General features: G+C 42.4%; 1 protein-coding gene across 4 annotated transcripts in view; it reads right to left on the bottom strand.

The window, feature by feature from the left end:
* srcin1b (SRC kinase signaling inhibitor 1b) overlaps positions 1 to 19,609 on the bottom strand; it is a 56,022-nt gene that overhangs the window by 13,315 nt on the left and 23,098 nt on the right. For all 4 annotated transcript variants that reach the window (XM_053676292.1, XM_053676264.1, XM_047162276.2 and 1 more), the window contains 13 exons: positions 13,547 to 13,748; positions 12,646 to 12,947; positions 7,942 to 8,648; positions 7,562 to 7,645; positions 7,239 to 7,279; positions 4,849 to 5,009; positions 4,578 to 4,753; positions 3,335 to 3,465; positions 3,034 to 3,181; positions 2,736 to 2,923; positions 2,276 to 2,511; positions 987 to 1,275; positions 231 to 373 (listed from right to left, as the gene is read on the bottom strand). In XM_053676292.1, coding sequence (XP_053532267.1) covers positions 231 to 373; positions 987 to 1,275; positions 2,276 to 2,511; positions 2,736 to 2,923; positions 3,034 to 3,181; positions 3,335 to 3,465; positions 4,578 to 4,753; positions 4,849 to 5,009; positions 7,239 to 7,279; positions 7,562 to 7,645; positions 7,942 to 8,648; positions 12,646 to 12,947; positions 13,547 to 13,748 — 2,808 coding nt within the window. The remainder of the gene's footprint in view (positions 1 to 230; positions 374 to 986; positions 1,276 to 2,275; positions 2,512 to 2,735; positions 2,924 to 3,033; positions 3,182 to 3,334; positions 3,466 to 4,577; positions 4,754 to 4,848; positions 5,010 to 7,238; positions 7,280 to 7,561; positions 7,646 to 7,941; positions 8,649 to 12,645; positions 12,948 to 13,546; positions 13,749 to 19,609) is intronic.

The following is a 19,609-nucleotide window of genomic DNA, read 5'->3' as shown; positions in this document are numbered from 1 at the left end:
ATATATATATATATATATATATATATATATAGATATATATATATATATATATAGATATATATATATATATATATATATATATATATATATATATATATATATATATATATATATATATATATATATATATATATATATATATATATATATATAATTTTATTTTATTTTTTTGCAGAGCACATTATGGATTTAAAAAAAACAAACATAATAACAATAAGCGTATTCCTTACATTAACACTCTTGTTAACGATGACAACTTCGCCACTGCTGTTGGTCGTGAGCCTGTGCCCTGATGGAAAACTGCGACGTGGCGGTGGAGGTGGTGGAGACTTGGACGGCTTCTCTGTTCGATACCGTGGAACGGTTAGCTCCCCTTTGGTCCATTCAGTCCACACAATATAAACAGATGCACACAAGATAGACTGGTCAGATTGGTCTTAGTAGTATGATGTAACCCACTGAGATATTGGTATTGCAAATATTATAACAAATGATAGATCTTTCATTCAGAGACATTACAGCAGCAAAATTCTGACATGTTGATTATAGCAACCTCAAACACAAGGACAAAAAAATTTAGAGATTTTCTTTGGCAAAGAAGGTCAGGGACTCAAACTTGCAGTGTTTAGCTAAACCAGTTTTACAACACATTACATGATGCAAACATACAGCTGACAATGGATTATGGAAACTTTGTTTGTAAAAAAATAAAAAAATAAATAAATGAAGGTCTTGATAGTAGCCAGATGGTCCAAACTACTCTAGAATTTACTTTATATAATATAATCTACTTAGAAAATGGATTTACCAGGTTGCCACATTTGTAGTATCTTTTGCCAGAAAAACAAAGGTCAGGGTCTCTAGCTTAAAGGACATAACTCTTGAGGCATATCCATTTTACTTTAGAATGAAATACCTTCAAATATCTAATTGTCATAGATTAGTCCAAGCTTGGGTCAATTAGAATCACTAGGGAAATATCTTACCGGATTCTCTTCGTTGAATGCCATCCTTGCCAGCTGGTTTAGGTGGTGGCTTTCCCGGTTGGTGTTCAGGTGTACAGCTTGGTGTGGAGGATGGTGAGGCAGGTTTGGGTAGAGAGGACAGCTGTGGTTTTGGGGGCACAGCAGGTTTGGTGATCTGTTTGGCAGCAAAATCCAGATCAGGGATGGCCTTCATCAGTTCTGCTTGTGTCTCCTCCAAGAGACGATTTATGTCTTGGGCACTGAACTGGGTTAAACTTGCTCGCTTTTCTTCCCAATCACGTTCCGCTGCCTAGACACACGCGAATAAATAATGTCGGTATATGTAGATTTAATGTGCTTTCTGTGGCCAGAGGCCAACTGTGACATATAATCTCCACAGCAAGTCCTAGCACTATCATTTCAACTGGCGCTAGAACTTGGGTGATTCCTTACCTTATCAAGAAGATTAAGCCCTACTACCCTGTGGAGGAACAAGATTTCTGTAGTTTCTGGAGTCACTCTCAAGCACCTCTCCTACTATCCACAAGGTTGATTAGTATGAACTGCACAAAATACACTCCATCAAGATAAAACCTTACCTTGGGACCCATCTGGGTCGTATTATATGAGAACTTTAGACTAGGAGAGATACCGCCCAAGTTAAAATGTTTAGTATCATTGCTTGCACTGCAAGCGGATGTGGCTGTGGACACCACACCTAGGACTGACTCTAATTGCAAGTCTCTGTAACCTCAATCCAGGCAGGATGCAATCACATGTTCATGGGGTCTTTGAGATTGGTCATTGTCTGACATTTCCCATTAGATTCACCACACGTGGCCCTACTAGGAGTACTAAACTCCAGGTAACATTGCCCTGAAGTTTAACACACAACCCCCTTTGACTCGGCAAGATCTGGTTCAGGGGGATTAATTTGACAGCACGGGCTGGTTAAAGTTCTAAAACAGTCAGTCAGAGGTTGTTTTTTTTTGTCTTGCCATTGAAAAATCTAAGTTTTGGTGTGTTATTGCATCATAAAATATAAGTCCATCCTAAATAGTGAGGATGCATCAAGATAACATAATCAAAAGAGCACCAGAAGAACACTGTTACCAAGAGGCAAGGATGCACACTTGCTCTGTTATCAACTTGTCATCCATCTAATGTATCTTTTCCACCCTCTTCACCTTGCATATACTGAAGATCTGTTTTAATTCTAATCTCATATGTAAGCTCAGCAATGAGAGCGAAAAATTGCAGAGCAAGCACACATACTGTGCCAGTAACACAATACCAGAAAATTGTGTTACCAAACGGACTTCCACGGACACGCTTTTGTCCGTTTCTCTCCGTGTAGGTAGATCCTCGATGCCACGACTCTTCGGTGTGCATGCGGAGGTGCCGTCCTGCTCAGGCATGCTGCTGTCCACAGCTGATGTGCTTGCCAGCCAGTTCCCAAGAGTGGTAGTGCCTGCTAAACCAGCAGTGGCACTCAGACTCAAGCCTAGACTGGTGCCAAGGGCACTAGACAGACCGGCACCAGAGACTGGAAAGAAAGCTGAGTCAATTTACAGGATCGTATAAAAAGTTTACACTGATGTACTTCTTAAGAAGAACATCCGGGTAATAATTACAGTAGCTCATCACCTAATCCACAGGTTCATAACCCTGATCCTGCAGTACCCCAAGTCCTTCACATTTTCGTGTGACACTCCAGGACCAGGGTAGGGAACCTCTAACCTAATCGATTATATAAGTGCAATATAGTACCTATGCTGGCAGAGTTGCTCGTCAAGGAGCCTGACAGACCAGAAGTGCCTGTTAAAGTGCCTGTGAAGTCAGGTAGGCTGGTCAGAGAAGGGCTTGTTAGGATGTCCAGATCACAGCTCTTTGTAAAGTCAACATCGCTGCAGCTGCTGAAGTCTTCCGGAGTCTTCCATAGGCCTTCTGATACCTGCCTGTGTGCAGACATAGACATGTCTGGGTATGTATGCTTAATGTCCCCTTAGCCATGTGAGTGAATTTGTGGATTTTTTAAAACATGTGTGTGTGAGTGTGTATGCATTACCTCCTCAGCAGTGCGAGTGTATCTGTGACATTTCTGCAGCGTTTCAATAAAGCATCAAGCCTCAGAGGTTCCTCCTTCAGAAACTTCACTGCCTCGACCTCCACTCGTAGCACCACGCGCATTTTACTTTGCAGTGTCGGGAACTGATCTGGAGAGACGCACACCCCCACATGAATGAATTCTGAACAGAATTATATTTTAAGTCCTTGCTGTTTTTAGTGATCAGTCTGGGATCTCACTCTGAGCATCATCCTGCTCTCTGATTGGCCAGTTTTTGTGAATGATCTGTTCCTGCACTCACTCTTAAGTTTGGTCAGGGTCTCTCCAAGCCTCCGGAGCTCTTGAATTTTCTGTTCCACTTCTTGTTCTGTTACCAAATGATGGTTTAGCCCTGCCCCTGTCTTCATTTCTTCTACTGAATGTTCCAGATCACTGGAACCACAATACACACATGCAAGATTATAGCAACATTTTTAGTACTACAGACAGTTCCATATTCCTGTTGTTGCTTTTAACATGTCCTTGTTGACTTCGTGACCCTTGGTGACTCTGACATGCTAATTCTCTACATCAGTAATTACCTTTGACAGCAATGTTGCCTCAACCTCTTGTGATTTGTACAATGCAATATCTAGCCCATGAAAACTATTTCCTTGCTAAGAAACTGAGCTAGATAATCATTAAGCATACCAACCAGCTAAAAGAGTATTCAAGTTATTTAAGCTATCATGGAGCCTATAAATAGAGCAAATTGGTAAACAAAAACTATGTAGCATTTTAATATAGAAAACTTACATTTTTGTTACACTTTTTTTCCACCATTTACCACATTTTTATATGTTTCAAGAAAATTGCATCGAAATCAACTTCTCCATCGGCATCACTGAGTCAACTAACTTGAGTTAGATGTGATAATAGCAAATATATAGGTTTGCAAATGTGTTGAACTCACTGCGGCTGCTAATAGCAGACTTAACGACGATCATCTCTTAAACTTTTCACTTCTGTGGCTTAGCCAATATTGCTAGAAGCAGTATTGAATTTAACAACCGTATTGTGTAAGTATAACCACAAAGTCATGAGCAAGCTAGCTCACATTTGGTTAGCTATTTTAACCGTTAGTCATTTTTGCTAGTTACAGAACAACAGGCAGCTATGGCTGCAGGGGTAAGCAAGTAGCTAGCTAACACGAGTGCCTGTTGTAATGTACCTAGTAAAACAGGATAGCTTCACAAACGCATTGTACAAATAAAACCACAAATTCACTAGCAAGCTAGCAAAAATTTGTTTAGGTATGTTAACAACTAGCCAATTTTTCTAGCAAGTGTGATGTGTTATTATTGTGTTTCTTAAAACAAGCAGCCTAGATTACTGATATCATGTGATCAAGTTTGCAATTTTCACAGGACATTCCCCGGACTTAACTTTAGCTAATTAATTAATGATCTGTCCGTAGGATAGTGATGGAGATTAAGTCAATAGTGAAACAGTGATGGGAAATATTAAATAACAACATGCAGATGTGTTCGTCTGGATTAGCTCACTGTAGCTGCTGTATAATCAGTTCCTCTTCATTGAGATAGCGCAGTCTCTCTTCCTCCACGAGGAGGCGCTGGCGTTGTAGAGGATCTTCCTGCGTCCGAGATGCTTCGATCAGACAAAGGCCCAAATCGGCCTCTGCTTGCCTCAGCAAAGAGTGCACTGAGTCCTGATTCTGCATCTGCAAACATGCAAACAAAATCAAATCACTCGTCAAGGGTCGTATTAGTAAAGGTCAAAGTCGATTTTGCTGGAATTCTCCATCATACAGCACACCTGTATTTTGCGTAACTGTGACAGCTGCTTGCGTAGCTCTGTCGTACTCCGTTGCAAGTAACTGACATGCACTTGCATTTGGGATCGAGACATTGTAATCGGCTGAGATGTTCCAGTGGGCGGCGGTGGCATCAGGGCCAGAGGAGCTGAGGGAGTCGTAGCTGACAGAGACAAGAATCGAGGTCAGCAGACAGCAAGAGTGAAGTTAAGCAACTCCGGTGTAGTTTTTGCTTTGAAATGACATTTTGTTGTGTGGAAACCTAATTGACTAGGATTTTAAAAATGGTAGCTTGTGTAAAATAATAATGAATGGCAAGCTAATTCACAAGTTCAATGCAATGTCCTTTCCCCTTCTGTGAATTGGCTCTTCTGTCATTTGAATTTTGGTTTTGACACTGGTTCAACTGGAAAAAGTGGAAAAGCAATCTCCTGCATCTCTGTAGCAAGGGGTCATAAATCACAAATTCTTTGGCAAAACTGTAGACACATGGGATAATTTGAGACTCTTTTTAGCAACATATACATACAGTGCTAAACACATAGTAATTCTTTTGTAATACAATACTGCAAACTGGGACACAGATGTACTTTACCTGAGGCTTGCGTTATCACAACACCTCTATGGGGTCTGCACATGCAACACACATCTACATATCCCTCAAGAAATGTAAAACACACACGGCTTACATCCACGCAATGTCCATGTCATCAGCGCTATTGCTCTCTTTGGAAAAAGGGAACAGAACATGCCGCTGATGAAACCATTTTTCTAGGGTTCATTCCAGTGGTCAGGGGTTGCAGTACAAACATTCCAGGATTGTTTGGGTTAAACACACTTACTTACACACACATTGTCACAGGGTCTTTTGATCTCAGGGATCTACTTTCCCCTGACTCCGTTCTGAATGAGCTACAGCAGGTACCAAAATCTCTCAGTCCCCTGTTTTTCATTTGATCAGTTATGGAAAACTACTAGAGTACAAATGTACTACTCTTCTAATTCTCATCTTAAACTAAACTAATCTTGAACAAAACAGTAGCTCTGACAGAAGTTCTGCCTGCAGGGCAAATCACAGTTTTATATTAATGTACTAGTGCCTAGTGAAAGCCTAGTGATAAGAATATGAGTGGAAATAAGAACGAACTTAACATTAAACGTAACTATAAATGGAGAAAACGACGTGGCATGCCATTCTTGAATAAATTAAACGTCGCTGGCATTGGCAAAAGGATTTGGTGTGGGAGAAATAAAACACTTCTTGATGTGCTGATATTGGAAAATGATCAACTTCAGAGTAGAACCATCACGCCAGGCTGGATCACACCATGGGTGGTAACGTCATTGATTATTTTTGCGATAGCAGCCCACCTTAGTGTGTTTCATTCCTATCTAACACGCCATTTTAATTACCGTCCCTAGACGTCACCTCAATTACCATTCTCCTCATGTTTTTGCCCTATAGTGAAATAAATACATGCTAAATGTTTGTATTATCCTCAATTGAATAATGTTCGTTTATTAAGGATTTTACGCTACACGTTCTACAGCAGTTACAGTAATTTGTTGTTTTTGTGGTAAAAAAACAGTACTGTTAACAGAACTTAGGCAGGTGTGTCTTATATTCCTGAGTCATTTATCTATAAAAAAAAAAAAATACATTGTATTACCAAAGAATAACAATTGTTTTATCATAACTGATGAAATAAAAACAGTTATTAGTGGTAGGTTCGACGGACTTTGGACAAACAGAAGTCGACAACACCTTCAGTGGAGTGTAGCAAAGAAACAGAGTGACAGACACACACAGAAATACCTTTTCCTTTTCTAGACCTGCCAGCTGAAACACAAAACACGTCAAGGGTTAACCTGTGTCCTTATCCTAATGAATGTAGGTGATGTTCAGGCCGGTTTATGCAATGTTTTGAACAGGATTCAAGGCCTTCAGATTAAAGAGAGGCAAAAAAGCACCTCGGATGCAAGGTGGGCATGGTTGTATGGAAAAGTGATGGGATCATGCGGTTCTGAAGCGAGGAAGCCAATGCAGCAGACTTTTTAATTGGAACAGCTGTTTGTCTGGTCTCTCTAAACCGAAGTGTTGAAAAACTATTACTTGAATGTGACCCATCTATTAGGTCAGTAAGGAATAACTAGAATATAGGAAGTCATACAAAGTGAAGGTTATTTGCTCCGTTCCAAATGATTATAGACCTTGTGTATTCTGATTGCTCGGAATGAGTTTTCGATATCAGAAGCTCGGACAGTGGTTTGTAGTGCATTATTGTTTCTGTAGTAATTTCACGTCATGTTGGACCTCATTGTTGATTCATTTCCTACAACAGTTGTGTTTGTTTCTTTACGTGTCACACATTCACACACATACAGTACTTACTCTCAGGTGCTGAGCAGTCGCTTGCTGTTTCTGCCTTGTCACTGTAGAAGAAGATATCTGTCACACACTGTCTGCTATTAATATCCATTCATATCCAGGCTCTATTGCAAGCTCCAGAAGGCCACTATCAATCTGTTTTCATCTCAACATTTATATAAAGAGTACATTCTAATGCATTTCTCCATGTTGATTCATGAAAAACTAACACACACTTTGTCAAATTGGGTTAATGTCACTACAGGTTTATGTCCTTGGTTTAGCCATGCATGATTTACTTTTTATGATTTTAAAAAAAAAAAAAGAAAATTGGGAAAATGTCTCACGGACTGTCCGGGGGTCGGGTAAGAACACTCTGGACCAGACCAGTCAAACTGGCTATCTGCTTCTCCATGGCCTCCATTCGCTCCCTAAGACACACAAATGCTTTACTCAACATATTATAATTATGATAGAATAATTAGCCCTTACTGTCGACTAAGCAATATCCATCCATTCATCCATTTTCTGTACCACTTATCCTACACAGGGTCCTAATATACCCAGTAATACTGCATAATAATGATAAGCAAAAATGAACAATTATGGAAAATTCATTACCCTGAAAGCCATTACCAAGCTCATAATAGCCGGAATGATCTTTAACATCATTTCACATCATTTATATGCTAAATTGGTCATTTTGACAAAAATCATTAAAGTTTACCTTGTATCGGTTTCGTATCCCGCAAGGGCGACTCCCTCACCTCCTGCTCCACCCATCACACACATCTGGTCCAGCAAAGGGCCCCCGACTCGTGCTTTATGACCCTCTACATACACCGTCCCATCTTTTCGGAATCCTTGCCGTCCCGGTGATCCCCGACCTGAGTGACCCCTGTACGGCTCCAGCTTCTGCGGTGATGCAGGTGGCAAAGTTCGGAAGCCCATCGGGCCGTAAGGCTCAGCATAGAGTGGTCCTCCAGGCCTGTAGAGGGCAGCATCAATTTCGCAATGCAGAGCAGCAGCTGAATACGGGCTTAGGGACCGCAGTGATCCTCGTCGAAAAGCGAGCGATTGGGGTGAAGCCACACCATGGACGAGTGCGTACGGATCAGCATACGCTGCCTCGTTCTTCAGGAGCACCACACTCTTTGATGGTGATGCTGGCGCCTCCTCGTCCGGTCTGACATCCCGTCGCTCCAAGATGGCGCTGGAGGAGGGGCAGAAGGCAGGGTGGTTGGGATTCTGGTGCTGGTAAGCGTGGGGCTGAGGGGATGGGGGTGGACCAGCGTATGAGGAAGGCCGAACAGACGCATAAGAAAGGCGGGCATGCGGGCGGGACGGGGAGGCTGACGGAGAAGAGGATGAAGGGTGGGCGTTCAAGCGGCGAGTCGGAGAAGATTCACGCGAGGTGTACGCTAGCTCCCTCTGCTGGACGGAGGCAAAAGCAAGAAAAGAACACAAATGAACCGCCACGTAATTCAATACATACATATCAATATGTACAATGGTGCAGTTTAATATATTTACAGAAATGGCAAAAAGTTTTGACCCCTCGCTACCCTTCATGAACCCCTGCCTTGTGAACCAATTGAAAACAAGTGGGTGGGGCTTTGATGTCTCTTATGATGGTTTCTTATGATTAAGTATCGGTCACAATGGAGTGTCTTCTTGTGTAATCTTTCTGTCGCTTGAAAAAAAAATTGCTGTCTCTTCCACCAACAATTCTGAGATTAATTTTTTTTTTCCTCTCTTTCTGCTAGGGATTTCTTCTTAGCAATGGTGGCACCTCTGTGTTTATGGGACCATGCACTTAGGTATATTCATACACTAGTAATAGTGTAAGTTTTTGTTCCCTGTTTTTGTGTCTTTATTCCCAACATAAGTCAGTGTGTATGTGCGTGTGAGAAAGTGTGTTTGGCAGACGGCCGCTTCTTCAAGAACCAAGTTAATTAATACCTACATTAGCATATACTCATTTTTCAAAGGTATACTGCATGGTCCAACAGTCTAAGTATTGCCAATATTAGTTATTTCTGTCTTATATACAGCTTTGTCAAATTAGTTCTGTAAAATAACTGTTTTAAATAAATGGAAAATGTAACGCATAGAGAAGCGCCCTCACCAAGTCAACATAGGTTTTAAGGCTTTAAAAGAAAGTGTTTTCAAATTGTTACGGAACGAGACTTAAGGCGGATGCAGGTGCAGGTCACCATCTTTATTATTTAAACAAGAAAAACAAACAAACAAACAAACAAACAAACAAACAAACAAACACAGGGAGCGCGGTCTCTACGGACTATACTCACTCTGGTCCCCTAGCCACGACCGCTAGCATGCTACACATTAGCACATACCCGTACACTTCCCTCACTTGACGAACTCAACCAACTTTAATACTGCACCATGTGCGCAGTCACACGGGGGGTTTAACTAACAAACCTAATTAACTCAACATGGGCACCTGTGGCAAATCAGAGACATAAACTTAACTCAGTGTCCAAGCGGGAAGTGAACGAAAACAAAAGAGGTCACGTGACCAGTCAGCGGCCGTACCGCAGTGCCCTCTGCTGGCCGTGGCATAACAGAACCCCCCTCCAAAGGGTGCTCCTCCGGGAGCACCAAGAACCCCCCTCCAACGGGGGTCCTGGGCCCCTGTGTGAACTGTCTTTCACTGCAACAGAAAGCGAAGCAGCCTCCGTCGGGCAGCAGAGCAGCATCCCCACCGGGGTTGAAAGTCAGAGCACCACCCCTGGCGGCACTAGGACGCAGGACACCGCCCCTGGGATGCACTGGAGGGCTGGGCGGCCTCCTCGGCCGTGCGGGGCAGCGGGACGGCCTCCTCGGCCGTGCGGGGCAGCGGGACGGCCTCCTCAGCTGGACTGGGCAGCAGGACGGCCTCCTCAGATGGACTGGGCAGCAGGACAGCTTCTTCAGCTGTGCAGGGTAGCAGGATGGCCTGCTCAGCTGGGCTGGACAGCAGGACAGCTTCCTCGGCCGTGCAGGGCAGCGGGGCAGCCTCCTCCACTGGGCTGGACAGCAGGACAGCTTCCTCGGCCATGCAGGGCAGCGGGACGGCCTCCTCGGCTGGGCTGGGCGGCAGGGCAGCCTCCTCAGCTGGACTGGGCAGCAGGACAGCTTCCTCAGCCGTGCAGGGTAGCAGGACGGCCTCCTCAGCTGGGCAGGACAGCAGGACAGCTTCCTCGGCCGTGCAGGGCAGCGGGACGGCCTCCTCAGCTGGGCTGGGCGGCAGGGTGGCCTCCTTGGCTGTGCAGGGCAGCGGGGCGGCCTCCTCCGCTGGGCTGGACAGCAGGACAGCTTCCTCGGCCGTGCAGGGTAGCGGGACAGACTCCTCAGCCTGTCCCTCTGAGGTCGCCATGTTGACCTCAGGTGAGAGCTCCACAGCTGAGACCTCCCCGTAGGCCTCAGGCTGGAGCTCTGCTGTCCTCATTACTCCCACCCCCCCCAAAAAAAAAAAATTCTGGGCCAGCCTTCACCTCTGGACTGCGCAGCAAGGTGTACCTCCCCTGCAGTGGAAAGCCCCAGATACTTTGTTGGCTGTGTTGCAAGGCGTCGCTCCTTGGCGGCGGGGACGGGGTATATGGCACGAGGGACGTCGCGGCACGCAGCTCGGCTTTGCACTGAGAAATGTCCTCCACGAGCTGTTTGCTCAACTCCAGGGACGAACGGAGAAGCGCCCAAATACTTGCCTCTTCGGCAGCGCTCATAGCGACCTGCTGCTTCCGCATTTTTGGGCGCAGTATTCTGTCACAGAACGAGGCGGAGGCGGATGCAGGTGCAGGTCACAGTCTTTATTACTTAAACCAGAAACAAATAAACAGGTAAACAAACACAGGGAGCGCGGTCTCTACTGACTATACTCACTCTGGTCCCCTAGCTACGACCGCTCGCATGCTACACATTAGCACATACCCGTACACTTCCCTCACTTGACGAACTCAACCAACTTTAATACTGCACCATGTGCACAGTCACACGGGGGGTTTAACTAACAAACCTAATTAACTCAAAACTTGGGCACCTGTGGCAAATCAGCGACATAAACTTAACTCAGTGTCCAAGCGGGAAGTGAACAAAAACAAAAGAGTCACGTGACCAATCAGCAGCCGTATCGCAGTGCTCTCTGCTGGCCGTGGCGTAACACAAATTAAACTTATATATATATATATATATATATATATATATATATATATATATATATATATATATATATATATATATATATATATATATATACTGATTTTCGTTTTCATTTGATATTTAGCTCCAGTTTGTTTGCTTATATTAGTTTATGGGGGTTTTTTCTATAGGGTTCAGCTTTAGTTTCAGTAAATTTAGTTCTAGAGACAGATTAAAGGTTATGTAACATTCCTCTGAATGTTATATAAAACAAATCAAACAACAGACTTTTGTTTGGATTGTGTACAATTATCCACAGCAAAAAAAAACAAAAAAAAAAAACACGTTATTAGAATAGGATTTGGCTTTTTTGTGTAAGCAAATTAATTTCCAGATATTTAAATATTTCCCCTCACTTAAGGAGAACGACTACTAATTTTGTGTGAACAGTAGATTGAGCTATTTTTCCGTTTAATATGTGGATTTAGCAGACAGTAGCTGGGTTTACATGGACAACAATAATGCACTCTTAATCCGATTAAGACCATACTTTGATTAAGAAACTACCATGTAAACAGCAATTTTTACTTACCTTAATCTAATTAAGGTCATAATCGAATTAAGCTCTAATCGAATTAAGACAGGTGGAGTACTCCTGTTTTAGTCGCATTATGGACGTGTATTACAAACATGTAAACACCTTAAACACATTATGAGCGTCGTGTGAGAGTTTTCACCGCATTTTGCAACAGGACACGATCACACACGGCAGTTTTACGTTTTATGGCGAACAAGAGAGCACGGCTGCGTCCCAAACCGCAAACTTTCCTACAATAGGCCTGTAGTGGGGAAAAATACATGTATTGGCTACTATATAGATGGTAACTACGCGATTTGAGACGCAGCCCATGGCTTCAAACAGTTGTCTATTAGCACGTATAGCATGACAAATAATTAACTGCACTTAAAGCGTTCGTTTAAAAAAAAAAAAAAACACAAAACTGTATACAGTACCGTAACGAAGACGAACTGTACGTTGATTCATGAAATTCTGGAGGGACGTCGGACGGCGGTGACGTAATGACGCGGGCTGTTAATCTAATTATGTTCTATAACATGTAAAACGGGAACATGACAGGAGTATTCTAAAAGCAACTCATGTAAACACCTTAATCACATTATTATCTTAATCAGAGTAAGGTCAATAACTAGATTACTGCTGTCCATGTAAACGTAGTCAGTGTGTTCTTCAGTAATATAATGCGTCGTCAGTCTTTTGGATGCTCACCCGCAGGTCTCCGTTGGTGACATGGCCGTGGTGCGTGTGATGGTGAGTGCTGTACGCGGTGTCTCGGCAGTAGATCTTGAGGACGCAGCGGTCGTGGATCCGGCGAGGGTCATCCAGCTCGTAGAAGACGTTGCGTGCCTCGTCTTTGATGAGGATGGCGGTGGCGGGCGAGCGGAGCGCGCTCATATTCAGCTGCTGAGGGAACACATGGACAATCAGCGCATGCAGAGTCTCCATGCTGCTCAGCTCATGGCTGAGGTGAACACGCCGTGTCTCATCTCCAAACTGCAGGAACAGAACGCCTGAGGATCGACAGAGAGAGAGAGAGAGAGAGAGAGAGAAAGAAAGAAATGGGTAAGGAGTAAGATTTAGAACAGAGAGGAAGGAGAAAAGTCAACCAGTAGATTAATGCCATTTTGTGAGTGTGGGTGTATTTGTGCAGTGTATTTGTGCAGTGTCGACATTAGGACAAATCTCATGGGAGGGCTTCAGGCTTTCTACAGGGGAACAAAGATTGCAGTTTAACAAAAAAATCCCAGCAGTCTCTGGGTGTAAACCTCACTTCTCAGCACCTTCTGAGACCTACTGCCACGTTGGAACGGGCTCCCGTGGTGACTACGTTTATGACAGTTAGAAATGTGACGCTGTAGTAAATCAACACCAGAGCGCGTTTGAATTCTCAATTCTGATTGGTCAGAAGGAGTTCTAATATGTTATGATTAAATGTTACTGTTATAACATGACCATTTTTTCCATTCAGCAGTGTCCACCATTCTGAAGGGCCTTTCTCATCACTTCCCTATAAGTCGCCCTTCAGAATGCCCTGTGTAGAAAGGACCCCAGTTGATGTGTATACTGTATGTTGTGCAGTGTTTATAAGTAGATGTGGGCGGGGCTGTACCTGGTGGGCGGAGCTTGTTCTGGCTGGGAGAGCGGGCAAGCGGTAGGCTCTGTCTGAGGCGGTTGGAGCGGCTGAAGCCTAGAGCAAGATCAGCGTCTCCCATGGTCTCTAGGTTCTCTGCCGAGGCGTAGAGCGACCGTCCTCCACCCTGATCGGCAAGAGAGTGATGACCTCCACCACCACTGGCACGCGGAGTCCTCGCCTACAGAGGGAGAGCAAGAGCATGATGAAGCATCTGTCGTATTAGTCATCACAGACCATACTCTCTTGATAGAAGACAAATCTAGAACCGTTAAGGATTCGCTTTGTAGGACCTTACAACAGAATGTAATAGGAAGTTTCTCAAGAAGAATCTTCTTTAGAGAGCCAAGAACAAGAGACTCGACAGTCAGTTTCCACCATCGGAAAGTCTTCAGGATGGAGGTCTGCTGTGTTTTTATGCCTCCTCCACTAAGTAGTGGTGACATTCATTTTTCCTCCATACGTACATCTGTCCAAGTTTCTCGTTAGTGTGATATCTCAAGAACAATTGGCTGAATGGTTGTAGGATTTTATATCCCACTAACCAGCAGATGAACTGAGTAGATTTTGGAATGGGATCCAAAGGTCACAGCAAGGTCAAATGTCTGAAAGTGTGAGTTTCTTCAATAGCGCCCTTCCTAGGATATTTCTGGCATACAAATTAGTAAGGAGGACTAGACGTGGTGGCGGAGGGTTTTTACTTGTTTGTCTTATTAATGTCAAGAAAGAGAGAGAGAAAAAAAGAGAAGCTAGTGAGGGAACGAGTTTTATATGTTCACAGCTGCCATAACATCAGTGATAACAGGAACTAACAAAGTACAATGTGTTGTCCTTTAATGAATGAAAATCGCAACTATTGGCAAAGGTATAAGAAAAACAAAAACACTTTGTGACATGCTGTTATGGAAAAAGAATCCATTTCTTAAAAACGTACACCTCGTTTTGAATGGTTAAATTATTATTAATTTTGGAAAACGCTTTTAATTGTGACACATCACACTTTCTCTATTTAGTTATGTTAATATTGTGGAACATCTATGAATATGTAGTTTTTAGATCATTTCCCTTTATTTATTTATTTTGTTGAACTGCATTAGCTAAATGTTAATACGGGATGTTCTGACTCTCAGAGTAAGCTTTTTTTTTTTTTTTTAAAGTCAGTCCTATCAACTAACGTTCCTAAAGTGACATTTACACACAACGCTGGAGGAATGTATTAAATCAAGGAGATGTTGGTTGCTAAAAGAAATCATTTACTTGGTTTGGTTTAAATAGTTCACTTCTAATTCTATTATTGAACAGGAAGCATTACCAAAGTGATGTTGCACATTTGCCTTTACAAACTAGTGAAGTAAAATGACTTCTCGGTAGTGCACTCAGACTTTAATTAGCTGCACTGTACTAACAGATGTGCAGAACTGAACAATGATGCCTTATGGGAAGGTAGCGGGCCAGCAAGGAATAACTTTGTGTGTGTGTGTGTGTGTGTGTGTGTGTTATAGAGAGTGTGAGAAAGAGCCTTTGTACGTTTTAGCCTCATTAGTTCCGCTTCACTGGCAAACAGTGACAAAGCACAGACACACACACACACACACACACACACACACACACACACACACACAGTGGATATCCATCTTTAGAGTCTAATGTGTTCTTTTTTATGCGCAGGAAACAAGTAAAATGGCCTGGAGACATCTAACTCCTGTAGGCAGGGAAAATGGGAAAATGACGAATATGCATGATTATGCAAATTAGGAACCACCTCTTGCCATCCCGACTCCACCCCTTCACCAACTACTTTGGTTACTGTAGGCCATGGGTTATCCTCATTGGATTTGTGTGCGTGCGTGTGAGTGTGTGTGTGTGTGTGTGTGTGTGTGTGTGTGTGTGTGTATATGTGTGTGTGTATATGTGTGTGTGTATGTGTGTGTGTGTGTGTGTGTGTGTGTTTGTAGATTTTTGTAGATCATGGACATTATTAAAGGAAACCGCCACCATGACTTATATTCAAATATTTGAAAAATGATATTTTTTAATCCACACATACACACGGGTCCAGTCAGGACAATAGAGTCGAACTGGATGTGTAACCAGTTAATTAACCTCGTGTTGTGGCACACTAATTGCGATGACCGTGTCAGAGTTACAAAGCCTATTGATACTGACGCAGCGTGTTTGTGGGTCAGTGGCGTAGCCAGGATGCCATTTTTAGGGGTCTGGTTATGAAGCGACAGGCGTCTGGCAAGCATTATGTCTCAAAAGCATTATACTTTTACAACTACAGGTCACGAAAGTGTTAAATATTTGCAATTATGAAAAACCATTAATAAACTGATGCATTGCATTGCACGATAAATTGCATTAATAAATGAATAAACTGAGTCGTTACAGTTAAATGGTGTCAAATGAATAGGCGTTTTAATGAACCACTTAATGGCGGCAGGAAATCACATGGACTCACCACGGAGGAAATGCAACACATGGAGCAGAAATTTCTAGAGCAAATTTTCCATGAGCCATGTTCTGATCAACTCAAACAATATAATCACTGATTAAAAATGGCAGCTAACAAGATTACAGTGTTTGTTTCTGAGTATAAGGAATTACAAACAGCAATGGTGGCTCGTCCATAGGGGCAGGACAGTATGTACAAAACATTTAATCTCCATAAAGTCCTCATTCACAATTCCTCAGCACATTTTAAATTCCTTTGAAATACTAATGACCTTTTTAGAGTCACCAGCAGCACCTTTTTAGAGTTCACTACTCCATTTAGAGTTATTATTGCACCTAGTGGTCGAAAATGGGAACTGCAACAAACCCTAATAGACACCCACTGGGTCAGGAATCACGCTGCCCCATGCTCACTATAGGAACATTTACAGTGGAGGAGGAGCAGTTAATGACAGGGTTGGCAGTGGTTTTCACCCCAAATTAGACTAGTTTAAAAATACTAATAATACCACCAAGATCTTGTTTGACTGCAAAAAACCTGAATTAAATACAATACATTACTGCAAACAAAGGTAAAGTGTACGTGCAGACAGTGTGTATGATGTACATAAAAAGAAGAAATATGTGTCTCCCGTTTTCAAATTTCTTGGGCTAGTTTAAAATGTTTTGTCTAGTTTTTGGGATGTATGCTGCATTAAACACAACTGAATTAGCTGTTAGACTGTATATTGATGTCACTCAAGGACCTATTACAGGTTTACTGTAAAAATAGCCTATGGCATAAATCAAGTTTGACAGCCTTTCAACTTAATTTCGTTTGGGATTATGTCGTTATAAATCAGTCATCAATAGTTGTTTTTTTTTCTTATTCATTCCTCATTATTCAACATCACCATCACGTCTCCAGTGTGCAGTATGAATTTGGGGACACTAGGACCTGGGGCATGCTGCAGCCACTCAAATCTAATTTTTGCCTTGACTGTACTACTCGCAATGCAAAGTGAGAGAAGCAACTTTAATGTCTGTTGGCAAATGCTTAAGTTGGCTAAAAGTTTATTATGTTTAAATAGATTTAAATGAAGGCATCTAGATAATTGTGGCTAATTATGTTCAATATACAGCTAGGTTTTGAGTTTTACCTGACCGTTACCAGCTTATTAGCTAGCTACCATTAGGATAGTAATCAAGAACAAATTGAGCGGGAGCCATTAGCTAAAATTCCTTCTAAGCATAAACAAAATAATTTTACGACTTTATTGTTTATTTTAGAGGTTCGCACATCAAACACTGGCTACTTTTATTTCATCACAGACCAAACAACTATGGTTTTCTATTAATTTTTGCCTATTGCTATTCTTAAAACAATTCATAATAACCAAACATTTTGGGCCATTTTTTTAATCCCTCCTGGGGGAACACATCCCCAGGCTGCCCTAATAAGGACCTACTATCCATAAATCTCTAAAGACATCAGTGCTAGCAGAACAAACACAAATATGCTTGATTACGTAGTGGCAAGAGCTTGTAAATTGTATTGTCTGAAGGGTACATAACAACTATAACAGTGGCAGAAATTCAGCAAAGGGAAGAGACTCAGGAGACTTTACTGTTCATTACAGATCTAGACTGCTCGCTCATTAACTGCTTTGATGTTACCTTAGCAACAGTCCTCTCAGCACAAACCATCAGAGTATAATTGACAGCACATAGCTGGTGGAAACCACTGGAGACTGAAAAAAAACACGAACACTTGTCTTAGGTTTGTGGAAAAAAGCACTTGCTTAAGTTTGTGGAAACCTTGATGGGCAGATGAATCATCAAAGTGAAACTTTAAGACAAACAATGGGACCTATTAAAAACACCAAAAAAAAAAAAAAAACGTACATTTTGTGAGAATGTCATGCCCATGGCAGTGGGTAGCCACATCAGCTCCAGGGTCCACAGACCCACCACCATCTTGACAATTTCTGAACTGGTTACTGAAGATGAATGAATGATGTGTGTCATACCCATAGTCATGAACAGTGATGCCAATAATCCAGGCCCATCCCAAATCTGAGGAACATTCATGGTTTCAATGTATAACCATCGTTCCATCAGCTGAAGCTCATTTCTAAATGCAGCTTAGCTGTGCAGTAATACAATAATCCATAAAATAGCCTACTTAGTTCCAGTATTCTGGTCTTCAACTTTGTAGCATCCTAGCAACTGTTCCTGCTTACTAAAGTATATGATCCTGTGGCAAAGAGAAAGGCTCAACCAACCTTTTTTAAAAAAAAAAAATTAAGTATACAATTCAAGTGGTCAGAGACTGTAGTATCTTCACAAGGTGCAATATCTTAAAGGCAAAGACTTAAAAATCCCTGTGAGTACTTTGCTGGTGTACTTCCCAATCTTCAGTGCCAAGATAGTTTGAATCCCATTTCTCTGCATGAAGATTTCATAACCCAGCTACTCTTTCCCTGCTAAAATGGATGGGTTTTTGAATGAGAAACACATTGAAGGAGAAATCTTGAAGGAGAGGTTTGTCGGATAGGCAGTACCAGTCCAAATGGAAGATCTCTTCTAGCTTCTTCAGAAAGCCACAGCAAGAGAAACTGGGCCCTTCTCAGCCATACAGCAGATGGGATGGCCTATGGTCAGACAACAAAGTACCATGGCTGCTGCTCTAGTTTTCCTGGAACTGCTCTGAGGGATACTAAAGCACTTCCTCCCACCAGACGTTGGACCATATTTGGTGCACTAACCCGGCTGGAGTACTGTAGGTCAAGAATCTTAACGGCCATCTGCTTCCCTCTCCACTTCCAGGATGTCTGCAGAGAAGAACACTGATTTGGTCCCCCACTTTTCCTTGGGGAACCCCCAGTGATTTCATAGATTAGTGAGAGAAGTCTAATTCTAGGGCAAATGATTTAACTTAATAACCATTAGTTTACCAAATAGATGGTGGTGTTTGATTGGTAATCAATAAACTTATGGTAAAATTAGAAGAGAAACTTTTGCCAGACTGGATTTTTAATTCTAATGATTACGAGTCTTTATTTATCACATACATATGCATCTTTTCTTCACATACCCCAGCCTGTCAGGAAGTTGGGGTCAGAGTGCAGGGTCAGCCATGATACAGCACCCCTGGAGAAGAGAGGGTTAAAGGCCTTGCTCAAGGGCCCAACAGAGGTAGCTTGGCTCAAGTGGTAGCTCAAGGGCCCAACAGTGGTAGCTTGAACCCCCGACCTTCCGATCAGTAACCCAGAGCCTTAACCGCCAGGCCACCAACTTCTATATATATGTTTTTTAAAATATAGGAACCTACCTCCTGAACAATATTTAAAGGTAATTTCCTAAAGGGACAGAAAGAATCAAATCTAATCAAATTCGAATCAGCTGCCAAAGTACATGTTCTAGAAGTCTTGAAGAAATGGTCTTGGAGGCTGGTTGCAGCTTAGAAAAAGGTCTTTGACGGCACACAGAAGAGATTTCAGTATGTTCAAGACCATAAAGCTTGATGTGATAGAAAGCCTTGAGTGGTGAGTCCAATTTTGTGATTTTATTCCCCCACAAAAGCAGCAGTATGTCAGAAAAAGAGCC

The sequence above is a fragment of the Ictalurus punctatus genome, chromosome 1 (assembly GCF_001660625.3).
Source record: "Ictalurus punctatus breed USDA103 chromosome 1, Coco_2.0, whole genome shotgun sequence".
In the NCBI taxonomy this organism is placed as follows: domain Eukaryota; kingdom Metazoa; phylum Chordata; class Actinopteri; order Siluriformes; family Ictaluridae; genus Ictalurus; species Ictalurus punctatus.
The sequence above is the reverse complement of the archived record's forward strand: the minus strand, read 5'-3'. Positions and strand labels throughout refer to the sequence as shown.